The sequence below is a fragment of the Podarcis cretensis genome (genome assembly GCF_951804945.1).
Source record: "Podarcis cretensis genome assembly, chromosome: 3".
Classification (NCBI taxonomy): Eukaryota; Metazoa; Chordata; class Lepidosauria; order Squamata; family Lacertidae; genus Podarcis; species Podarcis cretensis.
Window position 1 is genome coordinate 45528815 of NC_137172.1, and position 15009 is coordinate 45543823.

The 15009-nt window shown below is 43.5% G+C and overlaps 1 protein-coding gene across 1 annotated transcript; it reads left to right on the plus strand.

The window, feature by feature from the left end:
• Nucleotides 1-294: 294 nt before the first annotated feature.
• On the plus strand, nt 295-6077 carry MAP1LC3C (microtubule associated protein 1 light chain 3 gamma). Its single transcript, XM_079971446.1, has 4 exons — nt 295-775; nt 1064-1119; nt 1352-1458; nt 5404-6077. The coding sequence occupies exons 1-4, from the start codon at nt 718-720 to the stop codon at nt 5612-5614; spliced, it is 432 nt and encodes a 143-aa protein (XP_079827572.1). The 5' UTR covers nt 295-717; the 3' UTR covers nt 5615-6077.
• The last annotated feature ends 8932 nt before the right edge of the window (nt 6078-15009 follow it).

Sequence of the window (15009 nt, forward strand, 5' to 3'; positions counted from 1 at the left end):
ATGGGAGTTTACCCCTCTCGACGCAGTGGAAGGGGACTTCCTCCAGACTAAACATTCACAGCAGCCACGGTAGCGGCACGGGAGGAGGAAGCAAGCGATGCATGCAGCTGTGTAACCCTCCTTCCCCACGCGAAAGCAATCTGAAGGAGAAGATCTCCTTGCACCGTTGCAAAGCGCAGCAAATAGCAACGAGCTGCTGGACTTGCAGCCCGATCCTCTTTAAGTTTACTAAGATGTAACTCTCCCCTTTGGGTTCAATAGCACTCCCCTCCCTCCAGGTTGCAGCGTGGATCAACGGGTTTATTTTGTAAAGACACGAGCTTTGTGTCACACAGCAAACTATCCCCAAGAAGATCTAAACCAAAGAGCGCCCGGCAGCAGCACAGGCCACAGCGCGTAAAAGAAGCTATGCGCTGCGCGCGGGGCAGAGACCCCTCCCCACCCTGTAGGTTAGAAACGGTGCCTTCTTCTGGCCGCGAGGCACCCTGCTGCTGCTGCTGCCGCCTTCCCTAACCCTGCGGAGGCCAGCCTGACCCCACCCCTCACCGCTTATGGAGGGGATGGGGGGAGGTAGGGCAAGGAACGAGGCTGATGTCACAAGCAGGTCTTTATAAGGGGGCTCTTTTTAAGAACGGTGCATTTTGACGGCAGCTGATCCGGTGCAGGAGTCGCCGGTTAAAAAGGAAAAGAAAAGGCAGCCTGCGTTCCAAAGGGAAAATGCAGCCTTTACATAGCTGCCAGCATGTCAGACCGTTTAAACAAAGAAAGAGTTTTGGTAAGTTGTTGCAGGCGGAGCCTTTTACTAACCGACCAGACTCCAATCCGGCTGCACATTTATTTGGAAATAAGATCAACTGGAATAATGTTGGGGATGGCACGGTGGGCTCTAGGAGCAGGGTAAAGTCTAGGTGTATCAAGCCTATGGGATTCCAGCTACTGATTTGGACTAGGCTACAGATTGCACTCAAAAGCCTGTTGATTGCAATGACATATGCTTCCGAGTGTGTTCAGGGTTGGGCACGCAGAAATACAGACAATTGATCCTTGCTTTTCTTCTGCATAGCAACCCGAGTTGAAGAAGTTGCAGGCATACGAGGGAAGTTCCCAACAAAAGTCCCGGTAAGTATCTATTCTGTTTCCTTTTCCTTTGCCAATTACTGATAATTGCACATTTTCAAATTATCGAGGATTCTGTGCTTATTTAGTCACTAGCAAGTCACACTGGCATCAATGGATCCTTCTGCCCAGGAAGTGTGCTTAGAATTGCTCGTCCTAGTTCTTGAGTACTATTGTGTAGCATGCTCTATTGCTACTTCACTTTAAAATCTGTTTCCTTCTTTCTTAAAAACAGGTTATTGTTGAAAGGTACCAGAAAGATAAGTACCTTCCCCTGCTAGACAAAACCAAGTTTCTTGTGCCTCAGGAGCTGACCATGACTCAGTTTATAACTATCATCAGGTATGTAGCAAGGTCTTGATAGGCTTCTAATTTTGTTGACTCTCCCTGCTCCTCTGCCTGCTTCTTTTGCTAATCTATTTTTGCAGCAAGACTTCTGAAAGAACTTGGAAACTATGTGATAATATGTACTATATTACTCAGCACATTTCTGTGATTTTTCCCCTCCATGCTTTGATGGGACTCAGATCATTTGAGTTCTCTTGCAAATGATTCCTTCTTGTTTGCACAAGGCTGTGGTGAGAAATCTGTTAGATTAATGTTGTCTTTCCTACTGCCCGCTCCCCCTTGCACACACACACACACACAAAATTTTGAGATATATTCTCGGTGTTTGTATCAATGGTGATTAAAACACACACACAAGAAGAAGAAGAAGAAGCTTGTAGTTCCCAGATTTTAAAAATAAGAAAATCTTTTAGCAAGGCTTCGGATTATTTATTCTAAACCCAGATCTGCTGATGAAACCTCTTGGAGACCAGGTTCCAAAGTGTTCTGCTAGCATTTGGGGAAAAAATTGATTACTTGTGACATATTGCAAGGTCCAGTTGTGACCGACTCTGGGGTTGTGGTGCTCATCTCGCTTTATTGGCCGAGGGAGCCGGTGTACAGCTTCCGGGTCATGTGGCCAGCATGACTAAGCCACTTCTGGCGAACCAGAGCTGTTTACCTTCCTGCCGGAAGGTAAGCACTTTTGATGTGCTTTCGAACTGCTAGGTTGGCAGGAGCAGGGACCGAGCAACGGGAGCTCACCCCGTCGCGGGGATTTGAACCGCCGACCTTCTGATTGGCAAGTCCTAGGCTCTGTGGTTTAACCCACAGCGCCACCTGTGTCCCTTAGACATATTGCAAGCTGCTTTTAAATCCTCCCCAGTTTCGAGAACTGTTTGTTATAAGGGGGGGGGGGGAACAGTTCAAGAACCATAATTACGGCACACAGAATTATTTGTGTAGTGCATGTCTCTGTTTCATCTGAGTCATAGTATTCCAAGCCTTCTCTGTCTGTAACCCTTCTGTCTTGGGGATATAAGGAGCCTGCTATAGGAAACAACTCCTAGGGCTGTGGGGGTTTTGGCCCCCACAATAAAATATTTGAAAGGGGTTGAGGGCCCCCAAGTTGATGGCTATTTTTATTCAAATGGTGAGTGTGTATGTGTGGGCACTGTATCATGTGATCAATTATGCAGGGCGGGGCTTACCTGGCCCCCACAGTATTTTATTCAAGTTGGCACCCCCGGAGCCTGCATGATGAAGTCTAGCTAATTAAGGTTCGCAGCAGTTGTCCAGGGCCACAGACTGCCCTCCCCAGCCCTCGCTGCACAATATCATTTTTCCTGAGATGCTTTGGCTCAAACCCAGACTGCGTCACATTCAGCCCTTTTTACTCTGCTGTTTTGGAGCTTCAGACAGGAGGCAGCAGTTTGTAAATTTTGTGAGAGAGACCCAGCGCAGATGTGACTCATGCTTTCTAAATACTTGTGCATTACAAAGATCGTGGGCATTTTGTAGCTGCACCTTTCCAGCATGTTTCAGAATCCAAGTGGAGAAAAGTAACGTCAGAAGTGGCCCTGAGCTACAGCCTCTCTGAAGTCAGCTTAGGAAATGTGCTACGTTTCAGCAATCTGCCCTTGGTCCTAAGCAAGTGGTCTGACCTCTCTGACTGATACAGTTGTTTGCCTTCTCAGTTCACAACCTTTCCAAGGTGGAGTGAAATACAAACAGAGTACTAGGATTTTTCTAGGATTTATCTTGTAGGATAGCTTTCCTATGCTACAATTCCTATCCTACAATATGTCAGTAGTAGCTTGTTTCCATATAATTTGTTACTGTACATTCTTAATAGTAGCTGATGAAGTTGGCACGTATCCAGTGTTCTGCCCCCCAAGAAACATTCCACTCACTGGCTTCTTTGTGTGAAAATTAGTATGTTAAACTTTTCTGCGATGCTTTTTTGGGGGGCCGGGGGGGGGGGGAGGAAGCAGAGCAGCGTCTGCTGGTTTCCCTAAAAACTACATTTTTAAAAACAAGACTAAATGTGTGTGTTTATAACACCAACATCGTTCTGCGAGAAGCCAAGTTACAGGAAACTAGGCAGAGGGCCTTCTCGGTAGTGGCACCCTCCCTATGGAACGCCCTCCCACCAGATGTCAAAGAGAACAACAATTACCAGACTTTTAGAAGACATCTGAAGGCAGCCCTGTTTAGGGAAGCTTTTAATGTTTTATGTATTACAGTATTTTAATATTTTTTGGGAAGCTGCCCAGAGTGGCTGGGGAAGCCCAGCCAGATGAGCGGGGTTTAAATAATAAATTATTATTATTTATTATTATTATAAAATATATTTGTTTGTTTCAGTTAGACAGTGGGGAAGGAGTAACTTTGCACTACTCTGCTACCACCTAGAAATGTCTCCTTTTTTCTGGTGTGTTCCTCTTGGAAGGCTAGGAATTGTCATAATTTTAGGTATTTCCTTTACCACCTAAACCTTTCTTCTGCTGATCTAGCTGTAGGATATAGATAATCTGTGTAAGTATTTGGGTCTGACACTTCTATAAACCTCTGGAAACCAGCTAACTGTCCTACTACCAATAAGTCTAGGTTCAAATACTTGCTTAAACTATGAATCTTGGAACCACTTCACAAATCAGCCCTGTTCAGATGCTACTGTCTCAGTCTAATAAATAATCGTTGTACCTGCCTGCTATCCCCTTCTCTTTTCTTCATGCACCATAATTAAACCATAATTAAAAAGCTTTTAGGGGGTTTTAAACCAAAGTTTCCTGTTGTATTCAAACTGAGAAACTGTGGCTTTAATCTTATAAACCAGAATTGGTTCTGGTTCCAAACTACGGTTTATAATCTGACATAGCTTGGATGTAACTAGAAACTGTGCTTTAACAAACACTGAAATCTGACTAACAGCAGTGCAAGAGAGAATGGATATATAAAGGGGAAGAAGAAGTGCTTGCACATTCCAGTAAACCATGGTTTATTAGACGAATATAATTCTTTGCTTCTTGGGGGAAGGATGGGATACAAATTTATTAAACTTCATCTTTGACTCTGCACCAATGTTATGTGCACTGAACATTCAAGCTAAACTGCTGACAAAATGTAAAGATCAGGAGTTACAGTAAGCAAAAACTTTCCCAAAAGTGATGAGCTTAAATTAGGGAGAGGATTTTCTTTAATGGATTTTGTTTGTTCCATCTTGTATCATTTGTGGCTATGTATTAAAGGACATCTAGCTACCAGTTTCTGTAGCTGAGGTCAATGCTGCACATGACTTTCCCACTCAATCCATAACTTGATGGACCCTAGGGAAACTGTCACGGAAACATGTCTCTTGGAATAATTTGAACTATATATGCTTCGCAACAATGTAGGCCTCTATAATCAACTTGTTTACTATTTCACTTGGCCTTTCTGAATATCTAAATGTCCCAAAACTTGTCTGAATGGTCACTGATGTGCACAACTGGGTTTATGATGGTTGATTCCCCCTTCCCAATTCCTAATGGATTGTCTTAAATATCTATTTAAGGGGAATTTGTTTAAAGTTTGCTTACCACCAGCCATGTGGAGTAAAAGTAGCACCCCAGTTTTCAGTGGCAAAACTTACACAAGCTGTAAAAATTTCTCCAAAAAGCCAGATTCTGGGTTCCCTCACCCTTGCTGGGCCATCTTGATGGACTGGAGGAATTTACCCACCTGTCAATTACCCAGTGTCACTCTGATATCGTACAGCCCACTTTTCTTCTGTAGGTGTGAAAACAGTGTTCCCTTGAGTCAAGCCTGCCAATAAAAGATTATAAAGTTATAAAGTTATAAAGTATTCTCAAGGATACAAAATCACTGAGTGGATTACTGGATTAGGATTGTATTGGCATAGCATGAAACAACTTGCACATTTTAAAGACTTTCCCTCTCTTTTCTTTGTTAACCCAGAAGCAGAATGGCGCTGAGTTCTACGCAAGCTTTCTATATGCTGGTAAACAACAAGAGTTTAGCAAGCATGTCTCTAACGCTGGCAGAAGTCTACAAGGATTACAAAGATGAAGATGGGTTTGTGTACATGACTTATGCTTCCCAAGAGATGTTTGGAGGCCTCTTAGCCGCTGGCAAGGGGAAATGTAAGGAATGTCTCCAGAAAACATAAGTGTTCTCTCGGGTGACAGCTATGTGGCTAGACAGCTCAGCTGTGAATCATGCGAGCTACCTGAAAATGAAAGGTGCTCTCTCTAAATGTGGGCTCCTCTCAAAGGATTCATGGTCCAGGAGTTGGCAGGACCCGACCAAAGAACCACGTGATGGAACAAACCATCCTAAATGAGTGACACGGACAAGTACTTTGTATTTCGCTCCTTTCCTGCCCCAAAAAAGGTAGCAGGGGATGCACTTCAGTGTTTAAAATAATAATTATAATAAATGATGTAACTGCTTTTAAAGGTGGTGTTAAAACCACCACTGGAATACTTGCTTGCTTCCAACTGTGGTTGCATCTGTGGTCCAAAAACAGGTATTTCTGGATAGTCAGCAAACAGCTCCTCTAAACGAGTAACTGTGGTCAGTTTTGAAATCAGTACAAATCCATGGCTATGTCATCATCATCTTCGCGGGGGCACACAAGTGCAAAGAATGCCCCCACTGGGTAAGACCAGTGAAAACTAAAGGGATTTTTAAAACCAGGTCACATGGTCTGGGCAGGAATGATCTGCTTAGCAGCTAAGAATAATGTATGCACTAAAGATTTTACTAACTGTTTCAGAGTTACTGTAGCACTCTTTTGATTCTAATCAGTGGTGTTGAGCACTGCAAAACAGAGAGCCATAGCTGGCTTTTCTATGCCCCTGCTCTTGTCTACATATACCTCCAGGAGGAATACCCCTAAGGATGGATTTACATGATGCTACACACAAACAAATCCATGTGGAAGTGAGTTTTATTGAAAGGGCTGAGGCAATGGCATGTAATGGGCCTCTTTCAGGCAGCACTGCTGCACATGGATCCCACTGCGCAGTACTTATAAAAAAAATCAGGAGTTGGTAGGGTGAAATAGAGCTCTGGCTAGGTAGGGAGTTCTGGAGCACAGCTCTCCAAATGGAGAGATGATCAGTATGTGAATATTTACTGTGCCATCTTGTGGCTGTTTAAATTGAGGGGTGGGGAAACAGGCGTTTTAACTAACATTGGAGCTGAGGCAGCAATCCTTGAAGCTCCAACAGTAGTTTTATCATGCGGCTGTGTTCTTGCCTTTTGAACTCTGTGCTGAGCTTTCTATATTTGGGTTTAAGATAAGATTGCTGCATAAAAAGGGCACCCTGTTAAAAACATGACTCCCGTCCGTAGCTCACAAAGTGCAAGGCAATTAGAAGCTCCTTGGTCCTTAAACCCTGTTGCTAAACTTAACCGCCTGAGCCTCTTGTGTCAATGTCATGTTTAAGATGGCCGCCTGTATTTCAAGGGAACTTAGCTGACTTGGGGACTCTCTTGAGTTGACAGGTCCTAGTCTCGCATAAGCCAGATGTCTTTAGAAGGGGTGCATCACAGACTATCAGAGTAAGAGACCAGGGATGGGGAACTTGCAGCCCCTCTCCTATGATGTTGGACTCCCATAATTTCTGATCAGTGGGAGTCAAATCACATCAGTTGGTTCACAGGTCCCCACCGCACCCTTGGAAAACACCTTCATGGCTCAAACAGTATTTTAAATAGGTATTCACTGCAATGTGGACACAAATTCCTCCTATATATGGCACACAACTTGGTTTAATGGACCGCTAGCTCTAAGAACCAGGAAAGGGCCTGGATTCTGTATACAGTGTCACTACGTTAAGTGGCACTGAATTATCACTAGTTATGTAAATAAAGAAATATATATATTGCAGTATATCTGTTAGCTTTTTTCAAAAGAAATATGGATTTAAACTTATTGAAGTGGAATTGCAACCCCATCTTAAGATCAGTTTTCATCTACCAGTTACATATCTCAAAAGCGGTTCTCTGTTGGCATCCTTGATGTATGAGTCGTCCTTTATTTGTTTGTTTTAAGAAGCTGCTGTGCTGGCCTACCAGCGTTCCTGTTTGAAAAGAGAACCTTGGCAAATGTTAAGAGTATGTGCTGTCTAGTCTACATTTTATGATTCTGCCTGCAGCTGGTGTGTGTACTTGTAGTGTATGTACTTTGTTGAAAGCCATTTTTTAAGGGGGGTGGGACTTAAAAACAAACAAACCAACAGAGTTTTTGCCATTGCAAAGCTTAAGGCAACACCACCTGTTTAGCAACAGCAGCATTCTTGTGTCTTTTACGATGTCACTGCTGGCCAGGGGCAGAAGAAGGGGGGCGGGGGGGTGGGGTGACCTGGGTGTCACCACTGAGGGGACTGACAAAATGCCAGGTGGCACTCACCGCGAGGCCTGCAGCACGCCCGAGCCATGTGTCTCTCCTGGGAGTGATGCAGTGGCTTGGGCGCCCGCAGGCTCTGTGCTACCCCAAACGGTCCGCCCACTGCCTTCCCCCCAGCTGTAGGGCGGCTGAGCAGGAGGAGGCAGGCAGACTCCTCGGAGACCCTGCGGAGTGTCCTGCCCCGGTTGACCCTGTGGGCGACTGGCCCCACCCCAAGGCGCAGGTCACATGCTCCACCCCAGGCACCCGATTGGCTTGCTCCACTGCTTCTGCCGGCATGTAAAAAGATGAAGAGTCAGAGTAGCTGGAATGGATGGTAGTTTTCAAATACCTCCTCCTGCAGGAGGCTTCTCACTTTCCAGCCATCTGCTTCTTGATATCCTGTATGAGAGACTTAAATGGACATGCTAAGCATTTTAAACGCTGGAGTAGTTACCTTACTCCTCTAAAGTACAGTGGTACCTCGGGTTAAGAACTTAATTCATTCTGGAGGTTCTTTCTTAACCTGAAACTGTTCTTAACCTGAGGTAACACTTTAGCTAATGGGGCCTCCCGCTGCCACCGCACAATTTCTGTTCTCAACCTGAAGCAAAGTTCTTAACCTGAGGTACTATTTCTGGGTTAGCGGAATCTGTAACCTGAAGCGTCAGTAACCCAAGGTACCACTGTAAAGTGTTGAAACAATGGTGATGTCACTATGGGAAGGATGGACTGAAGGAGAATTAAAGCAACATGCCTAAACATCTCTCGTCTCTAATTGTGTTTCTGGTTTCCTGTGAGTGAATGCAGTTTGAAGTACAGTAAGCCTCATAACTTACACAGGGATAAACAGAACTGTGAGGAGGGGAGCCACCTGATATCAATAGGCAGAGAGTTCCAAAGTGCCACACTAAAATATTAATTTTGTACAAATGTGGAACGGGTATTCTGTGGCCCCTGTAATGGTGCCAGTCCCACTGATTGAAATGGTCAAGTGGGTATATGTTTTGTTTGTTTGTTTGTCTTCTGTACTTCCCTTCATCGGAGGATCACAGGGCAGTTTGCAATATAAAAACACAAAAATACATACCATAGTAACAATGCCCCCCTCACCCAGTATATATGGAGTAAGGCAGGCTTCCTCAACCTCGGCCCTCCAGATGTTTTGAGACTACAATTCCCAGCATCCCTGACCACTGGTCCTGCTAGCTAGGGATCATGGGAGTTGTAGACCAAAAACGTCTGGAGGGCCAAGGTTGAGGAAGCCTGGAGTAAGGTGATCCTATAGGTAAACTGGTTCCAAGTAGTTAAGGGTTGTCGGTACTAATAGCAAACTGTTCATTGAGGCAAATTGCTAATGCTGAAAGGGAAAGGCATGGGTCACTTTCTCCCAAACAATTGAGAGCAGTCAAATAATATTTTAGTGTGGATTGGCCACTGGATTTATTAATGACCAAGAGTGGTTCTCCACCTTAAAATGATCAAAAATGCAGAAAGGGAATAAAGAGTTACTGCACTTTCAAGAAATATAAATAAAACCAATGTGGTGGAGCTTTGGGGAGGTTAAGCATCTTCTGCTGATTATACGCAGGAATGAATGACTGAACACTGGTTTGGTCTGGGCCTCCAGATGCATCCCTCTCCCGTCTTCCCTGTAAATGTACATCCAGGGTGCTGATAAAAATGGTCCAAAAGGACATACATCCCATGTAATAGAGATTAGAGATTAATATGTCCAGTTCTGGGCACACAATTTGATATTGTCAAGCTGGAATGTATGCAGAGGAGAACAACCAAGATGATCAAGGGTTTGGAAACCAAGTTTTATGAGAAACGGTTGAAGGAGCTGGGTATGTTTAGTCTGGAAATGAGGAGACTGAGAGGAGATATGATAACCATCTTAAAATATATAAAGGGCTTTCACATGGAAGATGCAGCCACCTGTTCTAGAAGGTAGGACCCAAAGCAATGGCTTCACGTTACAAGGAAGAAGATTCTGATCTGATTAAACATCAGGAAGAATTTTCTGACAGTAAGAGCTGTTTGACAGTGGAACTGCCCTGAGACCTCCAGGTATAGGGTGGTATATACATTCAATAAATAATAATAATAGCAGTTGTGGACTCTCCTTCCTTGGAGGTTTGTAACAGAGGTTGGATGGCCATCTGTCATGGATGCTTTAGCTGAGATTCTGGCATTGCAGGGGGTTGGACTAGATGACCCTTGGGTCCCTTCCAACTCTACAATTCTATGATTCTACAAATTGATTGAGAGCAAGTTTGCGAGGCAACCTGAAAGCATTCCCCCCCCCCCATGAATATGACTTAATAAAAAAAAATCTGTCTTGCAACTGATCTCTCTAAGGGAGGCCTGCTTTTTGTTGCCTCGGGCCCCTAAGGCATCCTGAAATAGGTGTAAAATGCTCCCATGATTACAGCCAGCATTTTACACTTAATTTGGCACAGCTGTGAATGTTTTTCAACAGCAGAAAAAGAGACCAGGTTGTTTGGCCTTCCCTAGGCAGGGAGGGAGGTATTCAGCTGCAATAAGTGAGTAATCATTCCTGCTTTGGGCCTCTCCAATAAGCAGATCACAGAAAAAGTTTACAACACATCTTGCAAAATCAGCTGGGCTGAATGATGATGATGATGACGACATGTGTGGGCATAGGGTATTTTGTATTTGTTGGTCTGTAAAACCTGAGGCAGAGCATTGCTAAGTGAATATTCCTTACCTGCCTGTCCAGCACAATTTGCAGGAAATTCCATCACAACTGCGAAATGGTAAGAGAATGTAGTAGGCATGTGTGCCTGTGTGTATGCCGGAGTCCTGCTTCTACTTTTAAGTAGCTAGGACCAATTGCACATTCACTGCACAAATAAATAGAAAGTGTGGGCCAGAATCTGTAATGCTGATAATGCAACCCTGAAAATGACTGTGGTTCAGGAAAAGCAGACATGACTGTGTACCGCGTATTTTAACATTTCCCTGCAAAAAATAAAGCCTCGTCAATTGAGAAGTGCGTAAGTCAATAATGAAAGGAAGACACACAGAATAATTGACAGTCCATCAAATGAGGGAGTATAATGTTCAAGATATCCTGGCTATGGACAGAGGTGCACCTAGGCTCCCTTGTGCCCTTGGCAAGGAGGTATATGAGAGACCATGGACCAGAAACTCAAAAAGTTTGCTTTCTGTCACCTTTTGCACTCCACCAGTGACTTCCTGCTTCCCTCCCCTCACTGCTTTCCCTCCTAGCCACTCCGAGGCAGAGTAGAGAGGCACAATTTTGGCACCCCTATTTTCAAATATACTTTTAAGGTTGCTTTATTTTAAACATATTTGAAATCATTTTTAAGGACAGTTTTTTTCCTGCCTAAATGAAACACATCTGTTCTGAACACATTTGCTCAGAAGCAGTCTCATGGATTTTAGCAAAACTTACTCCTAAGCAAATGTTTCTGTCACTGCATAAATTTGCCCTTAGGCATGTAGATTCCATGTTAACTTTTATGAAAGGCTTTGCTCCCTAATTAGAATGGAAGGTGTTTTAGAGGCAAAGCAAAAATACATTTAAGAGTGCAGCGTTCTTCACAGAGTACACCTTGTTGCCCCTTAACGATGCTGTAAACCAGGGAGAATTGGTCAAGGAATGTTTTTTTAAAAATCTAAAGCAAGGAATGAGATTATCTTTGCTGAGGTATATGAAGCTGTTAATATTTTACATGGTAACTGCTTATATAGCAGGTTTATGAGCGACACACGCAGATAGATATCTAATCTCTCTCCAGTTCTCAAAAACTTGTCTAGTACTATTCCATTGTTTACAGCTGATGGGTTTGTTATTTGTGATACCACCTGAACAACCTGGCAGTGGAAACTAAAGCACGACTGCAAGTCTATTAATACTTGTGTGGCATGATCTTCAAATTCTTGTCTACATGGTAATAATGCTTCTAAATAATAGTGACACATGCATTAAGGTAAAGGTAAAGGGACCCCTGACCATTAGGTCCAGTCATGACCGACTCTGGGGTTGCGGTGCTCATCTCGCTTTATTGGCCGAGGGAGCCAGCGTACAGCTTCCGGGTCATGTGGCCAGCATGACTAAGCCGCTTCTGGCAAACCAGAGCAGCGCACGGAAACGCCATTTACCTTCCTGCCAGAGCGGTGCCTATTTATCTACTTGCACTTTGACATGCTTTCAAACTGCTAGGTTGGCAGGAGCAGGGACCGAGCAACAGGAGCTCACCCCGTCGCAGGGATTCGAACTGCCAACCTTCTGATCGGCAAGTCCTAGGCTCTGTGGTTTAACCCACAGCGCCACCTGCGTCCCCTGACACATGCATTAGTTATGTACAAATTGGATTATTGCAAGATGGTCTATATGGGGCTTCCGTTTAAGAGATTTCAGAAGCATCAGTTGGTCCAGACCACAGCAGCAACAATGTTAGTAACTCCCTGTTGCGTGGGAGTTTTCCCAATTTTGCTTAATTTTTAATTTGTTTACCATATATTCGACATTGCTATACACAAGGTGGCTTACAACATCAAAAAAACAACAAAATATACAAGATTGCGCGCCTGATAATCCAAATCAATACAAATCATAATAAAAATTATGGCTTAAAATAACCAATTTATATCAAATAAAGTAATCTTCAATAATCCATTATACAATAAAATCAACTCTCAAATTATCAACAAATAATAGACAGAAAGGCACTATCGACAATTCATTGCTAAATCATTACTAAATTATAAGTAAAAATAACAGCAAAATTACAATACATTAAAACCATGTAAAAATATCAAACTGAGGAATAAAGACACTAACCTATAAAATTATTAAAAGTTTCCCCGCCCCCTAAACTCTTCTCTCTTCCCAGTTGGCTCTGCTCGTCTTAAAGCCTTGGCCTAGGAGACACAGCTGGATTTGACTGTGGGTAGGGAAGGCAAGGCTCTTTTGCCTTTTTACGCATCTTCCCAACTGAGGGAGCTGACAAGTTGTTAAAGTGAGACGGAGTAGCACAGTGTTATGGCTACTCACATCTCTGTGGCGATATCACACCTATCATGTGATATCTGCAGTTTGCCAGTTTGTTTCCAGGCAGAATTCCACACCTTGGTCATAACAGCAAGCTTGTAACTTACATGGTGTGTGTATTGTGTTGCATTCTGGGGATTTCGCCTAAAGCCAAAATCGTGTATAGTCAAAAGCCATTGGGTTCAATGGTGGGTGGGATTGCTGAGTACAAAGGCCTCCCTGCTTCAGGCAGTTACTTTTCACAAGTTGGAAATTAATGAGAATGTGTTTCTTTCTGCTAAGCCTCCAAACCCATCCCACATGTATTTATAACACGTAAATATGGCTTGTGTCCCATCTATGGTTGGAACATCTTGCCTCATAAAGTTTGCTTGGACCTCTTTCTTGGTTTCTTTCCCCATTTGATTTTTGCATTCTGGCAGTCCTGCCATGGGAGGCAGTAAAGGTTTTATGAGTGGGATTTTGTTTTGCTTGCCGAAACTGCCTTTATTCCATATCATCTGTTTTGAACTTTTGCCACAATATTTAACTGCTCTACACTCTCATGTTTGCATTGGAACAGTGGGATATAAATATGTATCAAATGAATATTTATCAAAAGATAAATAAAAATAGCCAGGAAGAAGACATGGCTGATTCTGTATTAAGGTCTTTAGGCCAGTTTTTATTTTCTGTATACCCCTTTCCCCAGACATTAATGTGGTTCTGTGTCATTCTGATCTTGGGAAACGCATAATATTGGTAGACCGTATGTCAGACACAGGAAACCAAAAGCAATTCAGCAACAAACCACAGCACCCCCTGAAATTAAATCATGTTTATAGCTGAGTGAAAAGATGGATGTGTTCATTGCAGCTGCCCTCTGTGAACTTGCTTTCTAATCCAACACAAATATTAATTTGTGTTTTGAAGTCTTGAACATCCCACATGATATTAGACACAACACACTCCAGCTGAGCTGTGACTAAGTTTGGGAGCCATTAGGCAATCTGCTGGTTGCTTAGCAACCGCAACAATCTTTGGAAAGTGGTCATTCTTTAGAAGTGCCAGGCCTGCAGTAACATTACCTCAGCCCTGGACTAAAAAATTCTAAGCCACATACCCACAATGAAGACCTGGATTTTTGCTTGGTGCAAAGCTGACGTTTTGAAGAACTTAATAATTCTTCAGTAGAAGCATACTATGTAAAACCAATTAAATTCTTTTTAAAGACAACATGGAATACAATTATTAGTACAGTGGTACCTCAGGTTACATACGCTTCAGGTTACATATGCTTCAGGCTAACTCTGAAATATTACCTCAGGTTAAGAACTTTGCTTCAGGATGAGAACAGAAATCGTGGTCTAGCGGCGCGGCGGCAGGAGGCCCGATTAGCTAAAGTGGTGCTTCAGGTTAAGAACAGTTTCAGGTTAAGAACAGACCTCCAGAACGAATTAAGTTCTTAACCTGAGGTACCACTGTAGTATTAGTACTATGGGGAGCTGGCTTGAGGCACCAGGCCCGGTGGCAAACCAACTGTGTTTTACAAATATGTCTGCAAACGTGACACGAAGGCTGGCAATATCAACCGCACCATGTGGGAATCTCTTGCAGACGACCACAGTGCCTGGAAACAGAGTCTGGTTGTGTATCCATAGCAGTGACCAGAGGAGGAATGACCGCTGGGAGGAGTGCAGAGAAAAGTATCTGCCCCTGCTGCAATAAAACATGTCTCTCCTGTATTGGTCTCTACAGCCACAGCAGGCACTGCAGCTAACAGTTTGACTTCACCCACACAGGCACACTCCTCCATTGTCTCCTGAGACAGACAGATGCCAACTTTAGTCTACTCTTCCTCCAAGAAACTCAAGCCAGATTACTTGGTTCTCTCCCCCACCCCACTGCCTCAAAACCACTGAAATATTTGAAATGATAACTCATAAGAACATGGGAATAGGCTGCTGAATCAGGCCGATGACCCATCCAGGCCAACAAGCTGTTTTCTGTACTGCGGATTCTGCACTGATGACAAATGGGTGAACTGCACGATCTCTTAAGATCTTCTCCATCAGATTCTGTGAATAAAGCAGACTTATTCTGGTAATTTAGAAAACCAATGCATGCATACAAATGAGGCATG

Coding starts and splice junctions, on each gene's coding strand:
- MAP1LC3C (XM_079971446.1), top strand. CDS start 718: ATGCAGCCTTTACATAGCTGCCAGCATGTCAGACCGTTTAAACAAAGA. Junction 1,120..1,351: donor AGTTCCCAACAAAAGTCCCG/GTAAGTATCTAT, acceptor TCTTAAAAACAG/GTTATTGTTGAAAGGTACCA. Junction 1,459..5,403: donor CAGTTTATAACTATCATCAG/GTATGTAGCAAG, acceptor TTGTTAACCCAG/AAGCAGAATGGCGCTGAGTT.